This window comes from Dendronephthya gigantea, unplaced genomic scaffold, assembly GCF_004324835.1.
Source record: "Dendronephthya gigantea isolate DGI-Jeju-01 unplaced genomic scaffold, DenGig_1.0 000002F, whole genome shotgun sequence".
Taxonomy (NCBI): domain Eukaryota; kingdom Metazoa; phylum Cnidaria; class Anthozoa; order Malacalcyonacea; family Nephtheidae; genus Dendronephthya; species Dendronephthya gigantea.
In genome coordinates, this window is record NW_021163012.1 from 1,509,032 (window position 1) to 1,527,451 (window position 18,420).

General features: G+C 37.7%; 2 protein-coding genes across 2 annotated transcripts; both read left to right on the top strand.

Annotated features, from left to right (window-relative positions):
* The first annotated feature begins 144 nt into the window (after positions 1 to 144).
* Positions 145 to 5,200, top strand: LOC114534466 (DUF21 domain-containing protein At4g33700-like). Its single transcript, XM_028555915.1, has 10 exons — positions 145 to 463; positions 1,264 to 1,522; positions 1,731 to 1,790; positions 1,912 to 2,018; positions 2,193 to 2,278; positions 2,514 to 2,621; positions 2,890 to 3,097; positions 3,549 to 3,604; positions 3,796 to 3,978; positions 4,396 to 5,200. Exons 1-10 carry the CDS (start codon positions 268 to 270, stop codon positions 4,492 to 4,494), a joined length of 1,362 nt encoding a protein of 453 aa, XP_028411716.1. The 5' UTR covers positions 145 to 267; the 3' UTR covers positions 4,495 to 5,200.
* Positions 5,201 to 5,344: 144 nt separating this feature from the next.
* On the top strand, positions 5,345 to 12,077 carry LOC114534457 (probable ribonuclease ZC3H12C). The gene is made up of 3 exons (XM_028555904.1): positions 5,345 to 5,743; positions 6,018 to 6,712; positions 9,395 to 12,077. The coding sequence occupies exons 1-3, from the start codon at positions 5,561 to 5,563 to the stop codon at positions 10,653 to 10,655; spliced, it is 2,139 nt and encodes a 712-aa protein (XP_028411705.1). The 5' UTR covers positions 5,345 to 5,560; the 3' UTR covers positions 10,656 to 12,077.
* The last annotated feature ends 6,343 nt before the right edge of the window (positions 12,078 to 18,420 follow it).

Consider the following 18,420-nt stretch of genomic DNA (forward strand, 5'->3'; position numbering starts at 1 on the left):
TAGTTAGGGATTTGTGTGGTCACATTGGTTTGTATAAGGGTGTTTAGGGATGTTTGTAGGAAATGATACTTGTTGCAAGGTAAGATGGAGTATCCAGACAGTGCTGTACATAATACCACGCGGGCTCCTATATTTGCACTTGACAAGCCATTTGGAACCATCTGTGGAGCTGCCCTAATTTCCTTCAAAAGAGTCAAATATTGGAGAAAACAGCACTACATTTTATTCATTTTTCATACACAGGCATAACCTGCACCTCCGTAACAAATGTCAAATATCACTAGCTGCTTTCTTAATGTCACGAATGAAGCTCTGTGCAAAGGCAATGTATACTGTCTTTTGCACAAGGACGAAGTCCACTGTAACAACGAAGTGTTTGAAATTCCTGAATCGCCGTTAGATCACCACGATGTTATGTTTTGGGTCTATTTGGGAGTTTACATCGGGCTTGTCTTATTTGCTGGTAAGTTACAACGAAATATATAGAGTAATTGCTTTTGTTTACAAATTTTAAACACAGGCTTACACAGCATGAGCATTACTCAACACAATCAACCTTTTCCTATATGTTTAATATTAAATGTATTAAATATTGTAGTTCCGTGCTTGGTACAAATCGTCTACGTAAAAATGAGAAAAACTCTTTTAGGTAGTTTAGAGAGAAGCTAAAGGCTGTTGTTTTATTAAGAATACTTTTATTTGGCCATTTAATAGGTTGATGGCAATGCCACCTGTTTATATGCCATTGTGAATAAGTGTTTTAAACAATTATTGAAGTGTTTCTTGTCCCTTAGGAATAAAATGTCGCGAAGATATTAGATCCATATCAGAAATGAACGTTTTAAAAGCAAAACTAGTAAATATTAATCTAATCTGTGTATGTAATAACCAAATATTTTTCCTGCAATGTCTGAAAAATCAAAAATGACATATTTTTTACTAATAAACTAGCTTATTTTGCCTACTCTTTGCTATAATTGTGTGTTTAAAAGCAGCTGCATACTTGAGAATATGTAAGTTAATTATTCAAAAAACTTTTAAAGATGTTGGCAACAACGTATATTCATGTTCTGCCTGATCAATTTTTTTTTCAAATCTATTGTCTTAATTTACATGCAGTCTGTTGCCATGAATATAGAAATATGTGCCCTATGCCACTGGTGTTAATGTTTAACAAAAGATACTATGAGCTCCTCCCCTTACAACCTTATCCAGCATCACTCTGTTCTTTTTTATTGAGAATATGAAATATATTATTTTAAGGCCTGATGTCAGGACTTACAATGGGCTTGCTATCTCTGGATATCCTTAGTTTGAAGGTTTTAGCTCGAGGTGGAAAGCCTGATGAACAGAAACATGCTGCAAAGATTATTCCATTGGTTTCGAGACATCATTTGCTCCTGGTGACATTGTTGCTTGCGAATGCTGTAGCAGTCGAGAGCATGCCTTTGTGTCTGGATAGAATATCCAACCCTATTGTTGCCGTGGTAGTGTCCGTCACAGCCGTGCTGCTGTTTGGAGAGTATGTCACTTGTTGAAGTTATAACTTTTTTAAAAAACACTTCATCAACAAATTGGTTTATGCAAAAAATTGTGTAGTGTACCTGAAAAAAGCTTGCAGTAAAGACATGTCTAATGATGTGAAAAAAAATGTGTGATGGGTGAAATAACACTGTGCAATTTTGTCTCTCATGCCAGATGAAAAAATATTCCATATCAATTTTTCCTAGGGTGCTGCCTCAAGCTCTGTGTACCAGATATGGGCTGGCGATTGGTGCATTTTTTTCTCCGTAAGTATACATGCAGTACACCACTTTTCCCTGATCAATATAGCAGCTGCTATTGAGCTGGAAACCTATCAGTTTCCAACAAGTTTTACCTGAAATTCTGTTAAAATTTGTCATTGTTCAGATTTGTGAAGCTCCTCATGTTGATAATGTTTATCATCGCATGGCCGCTTGCAAAACTCCTCGACTGGTTGTTGGGTGTTGAGCATTCAACATTTTTCAGAAGAGCAGGTATGGACAGTCAAATCTCAACTTCAGTTCTTTCCAGATCCATTCTTTTCCACTTCTTCTCTGTCGTCAATCTTAACAAACCATAATATTTGACAGATGTATGGATAACCATTACCAAATGGTCTGTTTCTATCAGCAACATAGGTGTCGTAGAATATTTATATTTGATTTTAGAGTTGAAAGAACTTGTGGCAATGCATTTGGAACAAAGTTTAGAAAATGAAGAGCCTTTAACTGGGGATGAAGTTCTCATCATAAAGGTGTGATATTGTATTCTGGAGTGTGTGGAAACTATTAAAACTGTACAATATACCTGTAGTTTAGAACTGATAGAGCTATCCAGTATAAATAAAGTTAGTTTAGTTTAGGTTTCCTCCTGTAGTAACACTGAATCAATAAGAGATGTTCCTTACTGGATCTCTGGGAAGAACAGTTTAGAACTGATAGAACTGTCCAGTATAAATAAAATTACTCTTCGTTCCACAATGTTGTCAGGGTACATTGGACATGAGAAACAAGACAGTTGCTGATGCATACACCCCACTTATTCGGGTCTTCATGTTTGATATCAATGAGAAAATGACTCAAGAAAACATGAACAAGGTTTGTAGCATTTTCACTGATTAAAAGGAAAGTTCAAGAAAAAAAAACACCGAAAGAGAGCGAAGGGGACAAAAGAGTGAACTCAAAAACTGTATCAAGTTTATTCAACTGATCTACATGAATTGGTGAAGATAATCATTGCACTTTTACCACTATCATTCCAACACAACACAATCGCTTGTGGTAGAATAAGAATGCACTATGATATGAATATATAGAATGCACCATAATAGACTATGTGTTATGTACTATTTCTTATGCTTAATAGGTAGTAGAAAAAGGCCACTCTCGAATTCCAGTCTATGATACGACCCGGGATAATATAGTTGGTCTTCTCATGTCGAAAAGGTTGATTCCAGTGAACCCAGATGATGCAATACCAGTGAAAGATCTTTGCAGAAGTAAACAGAATCTGTTGACAGTTTATATGAAAGATCCGCTGTTTAATCTTCTCAATAAGTTTCAAACCGGAAAAAGTAAGTTTACGGGCAGCCATGAAGGACTATGTGTCGTTTCTGAAGTAAATTTTTCAGTGTTTAGTTCAGTATTTGATTCGGACCAGATCACTACTCTAATGTGCCAATTGCCATATGCCAATTTAATGTACATTTTTTTCCATAATCCTTTACCAGCTGATAGTTTTAGCACATATAGAATTAAAGTAATTCCGAAAAATGAAAGCATAATACAAATTTTATTCTGTATATTTCGAATCAAGATCGATTCATCTTCAGCAGAATGGTTTACAAGATTTGCGTATCTTGTAAACCATTCTGCTGAAGATGAATCGATCTTGATTCGAAATATACAGAATAAAATTTGTATTATGCTTTCATTTTTTTCCATGTTACGTAAGTCGTTAAGTACTCGGCCTGTGATGTGAAATGATTGCGAAAAAACTCGGGTAAACTTTTTCTTCGTTTTTAGGTCATATTGGTATCGTTAAAGATCAAATCGAACTTGATAATGGATCTTTTATTGAGGTATCTATCGTGATCATTCTTGTTGAAGCTTTCCAAACTTTTCTTTGTGGTGCACTTCAGATGAATTTACCTGAATTAACATGCAACAAGACGCTGCGAGTTTTTCTGCCTGAAACATTCACTCAGAGAAATTTACCAAAAATTTAACAATTTTAGTCATGCATGAATATCATGATAACGTTCTCTTGTAGAAAACCTTTGGCATCATAACCTTGGAAGATATCATTGAAGAATTGATTCAGGAGGATATATACGACGAATCTGATCTCACCAGACTTCAAAAGAAAGTTCAAACTCGTATCAATAAAATGTTTAAAGGAAAGAAACCAAGCCTTTCACGTCAGAAGAGCCACGATCCTACAAGACGAAGCGTGGTAAGATACACGAAATATAAAAATTGAGTCTGATTGGCATAAATTCGGCTCTCCAAGGTGGTCTCTTGGCAGGCTTCATAAAGGCTTTGTTTGCGACCCAATTAAAAAAGTCCTGGTCTAAACAGGTGTTTAGCGCGAGAGGAAACCCAGGGTAGTTCCCGGAAAAGATCACTCAAAGTTGAGAAGAAAACCAATTAATCTCGGCCCACTCGAGGTATCCAAAGCCAGCTGAGGTATGCGTCGAGCCCTTGGTATGCACTCAGCGGCGAAAAAAAGCGCACTTTTCTCGCCCCCTCCCCCCAATTCTGCACCCGTGGGACGTTCATTTGACTCTCGTCCATATGCTTCTTTTGGTTGTGTCGTGGAAACTGGCGGAACCTCTCTATACCTCTAATACAGTATTTCTTTGTTTTTCAGCGATCAGTGAGCGAATCTCCTGCAGCTTATGAGGACACAGACGAGAACAGACCACTGCTTAGTCGCGGATTCAGCGCAGATCCGAATAGCGTTCCTTGATGTCTCGTGAGCGTTTTATAGGGGCTTTCCAGTAACCCATCTTGACTGGTCAGATCAAGCCCATACGAAAAAACACGATATAAACTGAATCTTGAACATAGGTTATATGTGGTTATATGAACAAGCGTTTCATAAGCAAATCCTTTTTTAAATCTGAGTCGGAACCTTCCCGAATATGGTGTCAGAATTCTGGTCTGACCAGTCAGAGACCGGTTTTTCGAAGGCTATTAAGCTCTGATAATGGATGAGTCAAAATTATCATGCTTCCGAGCAACCGGTCTTGTATGGAAAGTTCCCTATGCGATCTGGCTACAATCCACAGCATAGCATTCACAACGCCGTCATATACACATTTCATCGTACGCCTAATTATTTTAAGTAATGTTATGAATATACCTCTCTAACTGTAGAGTTGGTACTGACATTATTAAGACTTTCTAATCGAAATTTTTCAATGATAAATCGTATTCGATCGTAATGCATGCAGTATACTGATCTGAAAACGAGAAGAACCAACTCGTGAAAGAGAGGAGCCATTGGCATTGGTTTTAAGAGATTTTACAAGTGGATTTAGCTTATTCAATAAGATTCTCTATCTAGTTCTCGATTTCAGATCAGTAGCTAATAAGCCCAATACTGATTACGCTAATGTAGTTAGATAGCAAATTAATTAAACTCGTCAATATTGATTGGACAGACCCAGTTGTGGTAGTTGAACGAATTCATGATTCCGTGATTCAACACAATCACAGACACTGATGTTGTTTTTGCTAAAAAAATTAAGTCGAATTCCAGCCGCTAAAGAGATTTGCGAATTCCAAACACTGCCAAATAGTTATTTATGTAATCGCAATTCGCAAAATAGGCGCGATTTGGCACGCTTGATTGCTTAATTACGATAGTCGCACGACATGCTACGAACTTAGCCCGAGTGACGTCAAAGTAAAATGAACAACATTTCGCAGTTGGACGCTCTCAAGGAAGGCTATACATTCCGATGCTTAATTTAACAAAGTTTGCGCTCGTTTTTGGCACGATTTTCGGCGCTTTTCTTTAGCACAGCGCAATGGTGCTTTCCCAAAACGATAGCATTGAGTTTGTGGTAAACGAAAACGCTTTTCGTTGCTTAAAACAGCGTCAGAAACGGGTCGAAAGCTTATATAACGTCACTGTAACAAGTGACAGCCTCGAAGGCGAATTAAGATGGGTAAAAGTCAGCGGGGACGAAAAATTACGCATGAAAGCAAAGGTATTGTACTCAGCTTTAGCATATTTTTTGCTCGTTTAGTACTAAATACTAACATTATAACTCCTGGTGTATGTATTGGACTAATAGACAGCCATTGTTTACACACATTTGCCTAATATATGCTGTGACTTATTTAACGTAGCGTGTTTCAAAGTCTCTGCTTTGATACACCGATATCAAAGGCATTGAGAGATGTATACTTCCCTCGTTAAATCATCGGCGAACTTTTAGAATATAAATCTTTTTCTTCAATGTGAATTGGTATTTCGCGTAGGAATATATCACATCAATGGGAAAGCCGGAGCGCGTGAAAGTGATCGAAATCGAGCAATTATTTTGCGGACAATTCGATGAGGCGAATTTGGACAATCTTCTGTTCGTTTTGGAGCAAGAATGCTCGGCAAATATTGTTCTGATTGACAGGAGTTCTATAAGAGTTTCGGGCAGCGCCATTTCCGTAGGCAAAGTGGAGTCGTATCTGAATAACTCGGTATCAAACAATCAAAACAACGAGCTCGAACTGCCATTGAAACGCGCTCGCCTTGAAAGCTGTTCCTCAGTAGAGAGTAAAGACACAGCTTCGCTGAGCGACGATATCTCTGCTTTTGACCCAGTCGAGGACCTGCTCGTGAGTTTGGGCGAAGAAGGCAACTACAGTGGTCTTATGAGTTCCGATTCTGGCGTAAAGGAGAACATAGATCCGATGCTACAAGAAACTTCTGAAGATTTCGCCGCGAAGCTGGGCTACAGCAAAGACCTCTACGCTCAAGCGGTGAAAAAAGTCGGAAAGGGAGCCGGTCGCAATGAATTGTTGAACGAATTAGTCAAACTGAAAAACTCTAGAAAAGAGTTAAACGAAGAACCGCAAAAAGATCGAGCCGATAGACGAAGGACTTCTTGTTCGTCATCGATAACCAGTTCAAAACAACTTCGTCCGATCATTATCGACGGTTCGAATGTCGCAATGAGGTAAGAAAATTGTGTTTCTATTTTGATCATTGCAACATATCCAATGGAACGTTTGCTGGTAATTGTTACATTTTCGAACGTCCACATTTCTTCATTGTAACATTTTCCATGGTTAGGATTGTTTACAACAGTGAAACTATTTTATTCAGTGGGTATATAATGTATTGTACTCGGATTAGACGTGAATTGTGTGGTGGTCGCGTGGGGTTGGGTAATTAGTTATATTTGTAGACCTTTGTGAATGAAATAGCTGATTTTAAGGGTACGTTTTCTTCCGTTTTCCCCAAACTCTTGTGTTAACAGATCTCTAAGACGTGTATATATTTGAATTGCTCCCAATATTGTAAACCCTCTCTAAGAGTTACTCAGTCGATTCATGTGTTAAATCCGTAAGCAAACAGTAATTACTCAAGTTAAAATTGCATCGCAAACTTCGTATATTTTAATCGCAAGCAACATCGTAAGTGCCTCGTGTCTCAAAAAGGGAAACGCTCTAAAAACAGAGAAAGTAAAATATACACTTATTTGCCGTAATATTGATCGTGTTTCTCACAAGGAAAGACGGGTTAAGAGCGAGGTCTTTTTCGGCTTCATAAAAGCCTATCTTTCCGGGATTTTTAATATTAAACAAGTGCTTATTAAATATCTTTTCCTTAATAAAATACGATATACTTTATCATTGAATCAAACGATAAAATAATCGTGACGTCTCACTCATTCTAATCAACTAGCTTCCACCATTTCAACGAGCAGTTTTATACGACCCAACTCTCTTGCGCGAAATCGGGAGCAATTTATCGTCACATACAAACGCACAAACACATTGTTCAACACTTGTGAAAAGCTAGAAAAATGTGCTTCGGTTTGAATATTCAACAGAAATGTGTGTAACGGCATGCTTTGGCAATGAGTCACGATTGAACCCCTGGTGTTCGCTGGAATTTTACATACGTATTTGGCCAATCGCCAGCCTATTTCGCCTAGCATTGAAAGCCTAAGTTTTCACGTGTTGACAAGCCTACAATACCATATCAGCCTTCATTCGTTAAAAACATATCGTGCTAGCATGCAATCTTTTAAATTACGTCGCACCTCTCGCGGTCTAACGCACGTACGATTCTTCGAAGAAGTTTCGCGCTATGCGGATATGCGCAATTTATGCAAGATGTACGCTGGACTTTGTTTAGTCGCATTATTTGCGCCTTTCGCATGTACGACATTACCCGAAATCAGCCAATATAAATTGTCGTCAAAATTCAATTATCCATATCAAAAGTACGATATCTAAACAATAAACATAGTTTTGGGCAATAAATCAAAATTCATTTACGTCTTTTCTTAACTCCTTAGAGGCTCGCACATGCTTATCCTGATCAAAATTAATTTCATTTCCTTTCCTGTACGAAATATGCAAAGAATGTAATTCTCCAATTGGCTTATCCAGTGAGGTCTATTCAATATTCCTGTGCTTCTAATGCATGCCGAACTCATCTAATGTCTATGTTTGTGCAATAATGGTAACCTGCCATCCCTACATCATGTTATAGACAAAAATCACTAAGTTTAAAGGTGTTTATGGCACCAAAAAATCTAAACATATTGAATTTCCTTTAATCCTCGATGGCACATTAATTCGCCTTGGCTAGTCCACGTTCTTGGTTATTATCATTTACATGTTATGCTGGCCTTGAGAGGTCAAAAAATTGTCCGTTTCTTGAAAGATGGTTATAATATACATCACGGAAACCATCTCATTGATGGACACGCATTAAAACATGTTTATTATGGAAATATTAAGCGACAAAGATTAATGTCATTGAAGTATATTTTAACATCGCCCATGCAACACCCTATAAACCGCGTATTATTTTTAGGAGAATATTAATCGGATAGAGGTTTGTTCAAACGCATGCATGCCAAAGGTGTTGTGACACAGCACAGAAATAAACTTTTCTGTTTAAGCGAGATTTATCAAATATGGAATGCACAAACGGGCCACGCTGTTTTCCAGCTAATTTCATGTACTTAAAAAATTTACCAGCTTCTCGAAATTTCGGAGGTTTATTTTAAGAAAGCCTTTTAAGGATACGTCTGCTTTGCTGAAAGGAGCATGAAAATCACACCATAGTTTATTATCCATGATTAGACTAAATTTGTTAACCGCATTTTTTCTAATATCAGCCCATATCAACTGTCACAGGCTGGGTATTTAAGGATAGAAACGCTGACTTGCCTAACATTTGTATCTGGTTATCTGGTACTCTTTCTAACGTCAGACGATTTTATTTATTGCGTATTTAGATTGAATCATTTGTAAAGAAATTTTGGCTCTTTCATCTCGTATAACATATTTTCAATCCTAATTTACCTTACAATAATAAACCAGACATCACTTGAATTCTTGCAATCCTCGTGTGTTACAAAAGGTCCTAAGATATTTTATATAAGAGGCATAAATATATAGCGAAAAAATCTTCTTGAGCTCATGTTACTAGCAGCAAAAACAGAAATAATTGAAAAGCTGTATATGTCTTTATTGCAATCCTCGTGAATTTGTGTTAACACAAAGGTCCTCAGCATGCAGGTCGACAATTTTTATAAATTATTGAAAAGTGTTTAGTTCGTTTAACAGGCATGAGTATATATCGGGAAAAATATTTATTCCGTTTCGTTTTTATTTAGTCATGGAAAGCAAAAGATATTTTCGTGTAAAGGAATCGAGATCGTGGTGAACTGGTTCATTCCTCGCGGACATAAGTCAATTTACGTTGTCATTCCGAAATGGAGGAAGGAATCGCCATCGGAAAGGAACATAATCTCTGACCAAGAAATACTCAAAATCCTCGAAGGCGCGGTCAACGTGGAAATGATCTACACGCCTTCAGGAACTTTCAATCAGAAGAGATTCGCTTGTTATGACGATAGATATATCCTGAAAATAGCTTACGAAAAGGATGGAGTTGTCGTGTCCAATGACAACTTCCGAGATCTATACCTTGATGAGAAACCAGAGTGGAAAAAGATAATTGAGGAGAGAGTGCTGATGTACTCTTTCGTTGATGATCTTTTCATGCCCCCTGATGATCCTCACGGGAGAAATGGACCGCATATTGACGAACTGCTGTCTTTTGGGCTTTCCTCCAAGACGAAGGTATGTCACTACGGGCGGCAGTGCACGTACGGGCGGAATTGCAAGTATGGACACCCTGAACGCGAGGGGGATAGTGTACTCCGGGACGCACCCTCGAATTCACCGCGGCCTTACTCTGAACCTGTCCCTCTACCTGATCTCATGTGCGAGGATTTCAAACGGCTCAGTTTACCCGATTTGAACAGGAACCAACAACCTCCACCTATTATCGCCCGTACTCGGCATGCGAACTCTTCAATCCCACCTGAGATACCTTCGAGATCCTCAACTCAGCAACACCTTGCACCACCTCTCCCACCCAGAAGTAACTGTCTTCCTCCACGTGGAATGCGAACGACCAACGAAAATCGGTACGCACCCCTCCCTCTCCCAGTCGATCCGAATATGTTGTACATGAGACAGCAACAACCACGTCTTCCACCCAGACGAAACCAGACCCTGTCCTATCACCAAGTGATGCCCCTACCCCCGCATGTACAGCAACATCAATATTACAACCTCCCCCCACCAGGGGCGTTCATCCCCAACAGTAACCCAAACCGTCGAGGACGAGGTGGTCCCTACGACAACCTCCCACCCAACGGTCAAATGCCCGTGTACCCCCCGAGAAGCCACGCCATATACCAAGCCCAACAAAACTTCTACAGATCCCGAGCTCCGCCTGCCGACGACAGCAGTGACGAAGAGATGCCGATGGTTCCCGAAGACAAGCAAGTAGAACTTAAAGCCCAACTCGTCGAATCCGAACATCTCCGAGGATTCGTCAAGAAGATGAAATGTCGAGAGGTTTGATACAAATTAATATAAACGATGATCAATATTGCATCGTAGGTAAAACTGATCTTTTTCTCTCTCATATATTTAAAATTGTTTCTTTCCCTGTACACTATTTCAGAGTATTTATATTTTAAAACGGTTGCAAAGGTTTTATCAACCATGCAGTATTTCCATCCTATGAACTGTTTCTACTTCCTCATTGAGGGGAACATTGGAAAACACGCTTTTCAAAAAAGTCAAACTTCTTAGATATTTGTTGACGATTTGTGCAATTCGAATTCGAAATTGTCTACATGACAGATATTAACATCATGTTTTCCGGCTAACAAACGTAATATCCTAATCCAGATTACTAGTTTTGGTTTTTGTATGAAAGATTTAAATAAGTATATTTGAATTAAAAGCTTGTCTGATGTGAACATTAGTTTCAGCAGAAGAAGCTAGGTTTTCTAAACTTAATTTTTTAATTTGATGGCAAAGTTTCGTCATATTGTTTACTCTTACAAAATACTGAGCGGTCATTCTTTGGTTAATTAGGTAATTGGTAATTAGAACGCCGAATTATGGTACTTAGTAAGAAAAAAGTGACCATGTTGCATTTTTTTTCAAACGATGATTGATTGGCTTCCTTCCGAAATATTTTTGTCTGTTTTTTAGTACACAGTGAAATGTGTAAGAATTTCTGGTTAATCATTTGTATGAAAATAATCAGAAAATCTCAGTAAAGGTCGTGTTGTTTATATATTTTACAAATAGCATAGCTTATTCCTGCAATTCCATCATCGTATAAAATTCGTATAAATATACCTTACTGTTCATCCACTGTCCACGTAACACCAAAAGGCCAGCGATGCATGGGGCTAGTGGGTTCAAGCTGGATAAACAGTAAGGATTTGTACTCCGTTTACGTGTCTTTAGAACCACATACAAATAGAATCCAAAAATCGGGACGAATTTTTATAGATTTATATATAAATATATATACCTTACCAAGCTCTTCATAAGAGTATGTCGAATGAAATTCCTGAATATTGTTACACAAGACTTTGAACTCTCTATTATAATATATATAATCGATTTTTTAAAACTTTATTAAAAGTAATTTCATATGTAGGTCTTTTATAAAGACCCAGTTCTTTAGTTTCTCTAGAAAGAGACTTTGTTGTAACTTGTATTTAAATTCGCCCAACTGTTGTATTTGCATTTGCGCAGGTTTTGTCAAAATTTGTTTGGAAAAGTTTTAAAAAGAGATTGACGTTTTTACTCTTTCGGGACGCAAGACTACCAGATTTATTTAGCATTTCGAAATCTTGCAGAATACAACACGAATTTTAATGCAAGAAGGGTTCTTATTAAATTGTTACATGCGAACTGTCTTGTATATTTTCTGCAAGAAGTAGTTCCATTTTTAAAAGTGGGTAGAAAATTGTAAAAATTGAGAAGTAAAAATATATATCTATATATGTATACAGTCTGTGTGTTCTCGACGTTGAGGGAAAGATACGTGTGAAGGAAATCAGAGTGCCTACCAACTGAATTATGTTTTTGCGTGAATTGTCTCATTAATTGATGATGTACGAATCATGATTGCGCAAAATCCAGACAAAACTCTTCAGGGGGCCAGTTTGAAACACTTTGAAAACACTTAACAACAACTTTGCGTATATATATGATGATTTTCATGTGGAATATTTTTGCGTTTTCGTTTGAATGCATCATTGTATTAGGGAATCTTGTTATTTTTAAATAGTCCTTAAGATTCTCAATTATCGTTAAGTCGAAGTTAAGTATATATCTTATGTTACCGAAGTAACTGTAGAGCTGTCGTGCTTCGTGATGATGTTTTGTCAACTAGTGCTTCGTCGAAATGTGTTTTCATTATGACCCTCGGCAAAAGGATTAGGTACAATAAAAAATGTCGTCTTTTGCCGCTCGACGTGGTGGGCTAGTGGTAAAAACGATGGTCTCCCAAATGGTCATTCGCTTTTTGAGTCCCTGCAAAACTGTTTTTTTTTAAAACTCTTGCAAAAGGAGAGTTAGGTAAAACTGTAAACTTTCATCGTAAGATCTGTTGGCCTATAGTTGGCAGAGCTATGATTTCTCAAACCGTAATCAATAGCTATACCACGGCCACATATAAGTGGCTTAGTGCAAGTGTCTGTCGAACGAAGACAAAATTTTTATGGTATAACTGCAGCGTTGCCAAATATTTTATCCCGAGATCTCGGGATTTTCAGTCGGGATTCGTTTTTTTTGAAGCAGTTGGGATTCTTTTTGGATTTTTTTTGAAATGCAAAGCTCGGGATTTTTTTCGGGATTTTTAAAGAAGTGGAAATTTGGAATTTAAATAAGGGCCTGTTTATATGATCCGGTCTAGCCGTGACGGGATGTTTTCATCTCGCTTAGCCGGGAAACTCGCCTAGGCTGGATGGCGTGTTTATATGGAGTTCATTTTGTAGTGCAGGTTCGTTCGACGGCATGTTTTACTGTAGAAAACGAATATGCCAATATATACACATGCTCCTAATGTATGTTTATCGTGAATCATCCCGGCCAAGTGGGATGGAGTGTTTATATGGCAATTTCTCGTCCCGCGTCTAAGCGAGATCCCGGCACTTGTTGCCGGCACATCCTGCCAACGCGGGATAAAAAAGTGGTCATATAAACACTAACTAGTGTTTGATGTACAAGCGGGATCTCGGAAACTGTCTCGTCCCGGCCAGGCGGGATCATATAAACACGCCCGAATGTAGTCCATAGCTCGTAATTTGATAATTCAAATCCTAGGAAAACTTTCTTTTATTATGTGATTTGGATTTGGAAATTTTAAAAAATGCAGCGTGTGTACTTCTTGCAATCTTAAACGGGCGCTGCGGGTTTTTGTATGATAATATAAGGTTGATATCATATGCGGCCCAGTGGTTAAGGCTACGGCCCTACCAGGTTGTAAGCGTAGGTTCGAATCCTGCATGGTAAAGGTGCTAAATCCAACTATACTTTATTACTATGTTTTGAAATGAAATTATTTTAAAACTTATGTGCGTGTACGTACTTACAAAGAAACGCAAAATACCCTCTAAGTTCATCATAACGAATGTGGAGGTATTACTGAAAGAGTTTGGTTCAAATGTCGTTCATTCACTTCATTTCTCGCGCAGTCGCAGTGAGCGAGTAATGATCCCACAATCACCACATTAGGAAATGTCTTATATACTAAGCCTTCCACTGATGCTGCGTTTAGCAAGCGCTTATAGTCTAGTGGTAAAAACAATGGTGAAAAAGGGCATTTTAACCGTTTAACGCTATTCCAAAACTTTGAAATTCAGAAATTCGTATTTCCTCTATTAATTTTAAAGTCTCCAAAGAAAAGATTAAATGAAATAAAAAACCTTGGTCTTTCACCAAAAGCAGCGGTGGCCGAGTGGGTTAGGATAGTGGTTCGTCTGTAGGCTGTGGTGGTTCAAGCCCTTGCAGTGTCAAGAAAAATAGTTGCCAACTCTTACTTAATATCAAAGTCTCGAAAGAAAAGATTAAATCAAATAAAAAACTTTCACCCTTTCACCACCAGCAGCGGTGGCCGAGTGTGTTAGGACAGTGGTTAGTCCATAGGCGGTGGGTGGTTCAAGCCCTTGCAGTGTCAAAAATTAGGTTGCAAATTCTTATTTAATTTCAGAGACTTGTAAGGATAAGGTGAAAAAATTCTAAGTCTAAAAAATTCTAAGTCTCACCACCAACACTGATAGCCGGTGGTGAAAGACTTAGAAAATTTGAAAAGTCTTAAGTCGAAGAAAGGATTAAGTAAAATAAGAAACTTTCGTCTTTCACCACCAGCAGCAGTGGCCGAGTTGGTTAGGACAGTGGTTAGTCCATAAGCGGTGGTGGGTTCAAGCCCTTGCAGTGTTAAAACATGAGTTTCAAAAACTTGGAAAATTATAAAAAGTCTTAAGTCGAAGAAAGGATTAAGTAAAACAAAAAACTGTCGTCTTTCACCACCAGCAGCGGTGGCCGAGTTGGTTAGGACAGTGGTTAGTCCATAAGCGGTGGTGGGTTCAAGCCCTTGCAGTGTAAAAACATGAGTTTCAAAAATTGGAAATTGGGAAATTGAACATTGAAAAGTTAAAAATTGGAAAATTGGAACGTTAAAGTTGGAAGTTTCAAAGAAGTATTGAAAAAGTTGAACACTGGAAAGTGAAAAAGGATAATTGGAAAAAAAATTGGACAATTAAAAAAAACCGGAATTTCAATAAAAATCGGAATTTCAAAAAAAAATTGGAAGTTTCAAAAAGAAAGAAAAAACATTCGGAATATCAAAAAAAATCGGAGTAAAAAAAAATGCGACAGTTGAAAAAATTCGAAGTTTCATAACAAATTCGGAATTTCAAAAAAAAATTGGAAGTTTCAAAAAGAGAGAAAAAAAATTTCAAAGTCAAAAAAAATTGGACAGTTTCTCCTCCTCTCTCTCCCCTCCAAACAAGGAGGGGAGGGAGAGAAGGGGAGGGAGGGGAGGGAGAGAAGGGGAGGGAGAGAAGGGGAGGGAGAGGAGAAGGAGGGGAGGAGGGAGAGAGAGGAGGGGAGAGAGGGAGGAGGGGAGAGCATAAAAGGGGGAGCATAGGTCCCCCGGATGAATGCTCTCCCCTTTTCTCTCTCCCCTCCTCTCTCTCCCCCCCTCTCTCTCCCCCCTCTCCTCTCCTCTCCCCTCCTCTCCCTCCCCTCCTCTCCTCTCCTCTCCTCTCCCTCCCCTCCCTCCCTTCCCCTCCTTGTTTGGAGGGGAGAGAGAGGAAGGGAGAGAGAGGAGGAGAAACTGTCCAATTTTTTTTGACTTTGAAATTTTTTTTCTCTCTTTTTGAAACTTCCAACTTTTTTTGAAATTCCGAATTTGTTATGAAACTTCGAATTTTTTCAACTGTCGCATTTTTTTTTACTCTGGTTTCTTTTTCTCTGTTTGAAACTTCCAATTTTTTTTTGAAATTCCGATTTTTATTGAAATTCCGGTTTTTTTTAATTGTCCAATTTTTTTTTTACTTTTACTTTTTTCCTTTTTTTTGAAGCTTCCAATTTTTGAAACATCCAATTATCCTTTTTTATTTTCCAGTATTCAACTTTTTCAATACTTCTTTGAAACTTTCAACTTTAACGTTCCAATTTTCAATTTTCCAATTTTCAACTTTTCAATGTTCAATTTCCAATTTTTGAAACTCATGTTTTGACACTGCAAGGGCTTGAACCCACCACCGTTTATGGACTAACCACTGTCCTAACCAACTCGGCCACCGCTGCTGGTGGTGAAAGACTACAGTTTTTTGTTTTATTTAATCCTTTCTTCGACTTAAGACTTTTTAAATTTTCCAAGTTTTTGAAACTCATGTTTAGACACTGCAAGGGCTTGAACCCACCACCGCGTATGGACTAACCACTGTCCTAACCAACTCGGCCACCGCTGCTGGTGGTGAAAGACGATAGTTTTTTATTTCACTTAATCCTTTCTTCGACTTAAGACTTTTTAAATTTTCTAAGTCTTTCACCACCGGCTATCAGTGTTGGTGGTGAGACTTAGAATTTTTTTAGACTTAGAATTTTTTCACCTTATCCTTACAAGTCTTTGAAATTAAATAAGAATTTGCAACTTAATTTTTGACATTGCGAGGGCTTGAACCACCCACCGCCTATGGACTAACCCCTGTCCTAACCAACTCGGCCACCGCTGCTGGTGGTGAAAGACGGCAGTTTTTTATTTTATTTCATCCATTCTTTGGAGACTTTAAATTGAATAAGAATTCGCAAATCATGTCTTTAAAATTATTAGAGGAAGTACGAATTTCTGAGTTTCAAAGTTTTGGAATAGCGTTAAACGGTTAAAGTGCCCTTTTTCACCATTTTTTTTTTGTTGACCACAAGACTATAAGCGCTTGCTAAACGCAGCGTGTTTCACTACATCAGTGGAAGGCTTAGTATATAAGACATTTCCTAATGTGGTGATTATGGGATCATTACTCGCTCACTGCGATTGCGCGAAAAATGAAGTGAATGAACGACATTTGAACCAAACTCTTTCAGTTTGCAAGATTATTGTCTTAAGCACCAGACCATCAGCGCATGATGTTAAGGGCTACACAAGAAATCCTCACTTAAAAACTTACGTTATCATCAATACAGTGACTTTAAAAGTGGTAAAAAAATTAGGCGGCCCAGAATTGCGCGAGAAGTTTTTTGGAATATAAAATATGTATCTAACTGTATCGTTTCCATAGACATGACAGTGCATAGGGAATTGAACCCTATAACCCATTTCGGTTCCGAGACACAGGCACTGTTTTTTGGTTTTGTTTATTTTTGGGTTTCGCCATTGCAATAAATTTTATAGCTATGGCAACACTTTGTGCATGTTTTGCATGTTTGTATGGTGTGAATTCAGTTGCAGCCTTAATGTGTTAGACAAGCTCAATAGAACTTATTTTGATTTGTATGAAAGTATGAACATGTGAGCCAATTAGGAAAAGGTGTAAATATAGAGGGAAACCGGAGCGCCCGGAGAAAAACCCTCTCATGCAGGAAAATTCAAACACACTTTTAAAACAAATTTTATATACATTTACATACAATGGAATGCATTCGCTATTTCGTTAAATCTTTTATACCTGAAAGAGAAACAAAGAAAGAAAATATAAACGAAGAAACAAAACACAATTAGAACAATAATATATATAATTAGAAAATATAGAATTAACAATTATATAATTAGAACAACTAAAATGATCCACTATAATAGAAGTTAGAATAACTGAAATTGACAATAATAGAAGTAAATCAATTGAATAAAAATCGTAACGGATACCACAGGTAAGAGTACTTCTAATCTCTTTGGACACTAGATCAAAAAGTGAAACATATGAAATGTTGATGACAATTCTAATGTCATTCATATGGACACGAAGAGACATTAGAAAAAAATATACCAAATAGCATTATATTTGTGTTTAGTTATCTATGTGCATTTGTTTAAACAATTTCGTAACGTGTGATATATTAAGATATAGTATGTATTTATTGTATTACTTTTACGTGATGCAAAAATGTGGAAACTATAAAGTATATAAAAAGACTACAGCTTTAGCTATAAAGTAAATAAAAAGACTACACGCGTCACTCAAAAGATCCTTAATGTCTGGAAAATTACAAACTCTCGATCCATATTTGAAGGAAGAACTTAACCTTCTGTACACGTCTCTCTCATTTTTTACCCTTACACTGTCATTTCCATCTTGTGATTCTATCACCATAACGGCCCTCCTAACTATGCCATACTTAATACGGCTACGGCCTTAATCTGTGTTGAGTCGTTGTCATATTTTCTTTTATAGCAGTTTGATTGGCATTTACAACTGAAAGCTGTAGAGCAAGAAAGAAGAAGTTTGAGGAGAGAAGAAACCAGATGTGGTTACAATGGGTCCCCAAACATGGTCGTCGTGTCCTTCCTCGACATCTTAATATTGCAACAACTTATGATACCTTTTCTGCACGAGTTTTATACTTCGTCACCAGTTCTTAGCTCTGTCGCACCCTTTTTCATATTCTGAATGATATAACTGCACCTACAGCAACTTGTCTAATATATATTTCCCCAGAAAGAACTAGAATTTTGGCGACTAAAACGTTACGTATCTTTCGGATAATTTGATCCCATCTGAAGATAAAGATCTTCTTCAAGAAGCAGTCATCGGTCAAAACTACGCCGTAATTCTTAAAGATGGGGAAACTAAACTTCTGTACACGTCTCTCTTAT

Excerpts from the sequence above, each read along its gene's own strand:
- LOC114534466 (XM_028555915.1), top strand. The coding sequence starts at position 268 with ATGTCAAATATCACTAGCTGCTTTCTTAATGTCACGAATGAAGCTCTG. Across the intron at positions 2,019-2,192 it reads AACATTTTTCAGAAGAGCAG|AGTTGAAAGAACTTGTGGCA; the intron begins GTATGGACAGTC and ends ATTTGATTTTAG. Across the intron at positions 2,622-2,889 it reads CTCAAGAAAACATGAACAAG|GTAGTAGAAAAAGGCCACTC; the intron begins GTTTGTAGCATT and ends TATGCTTAATAG.
- LOC114534457 (XM_028555904.1), top strand. The coding sequence starts at position 5,561 with ATGGTGCTTTCCCAAAACGATAGCATTGAGTTTGTGGTAAACGAAAAC. Across the intron at positions 5,744-6,017 it reads AATTACGCATGAAAGCAAAG|GAATATATCACATCAATGGG; the intron begins GTATTGTACTCA and ends TATTTCGCGTAG. Across the intron at positions 6,713-9,394 it reads GGTTCGAATGTCGCAATGAG|TCATGGAAAGCAAAAGATAT; the intron begins GTAAGAAAATTG and ends GTTTTTATTTAG.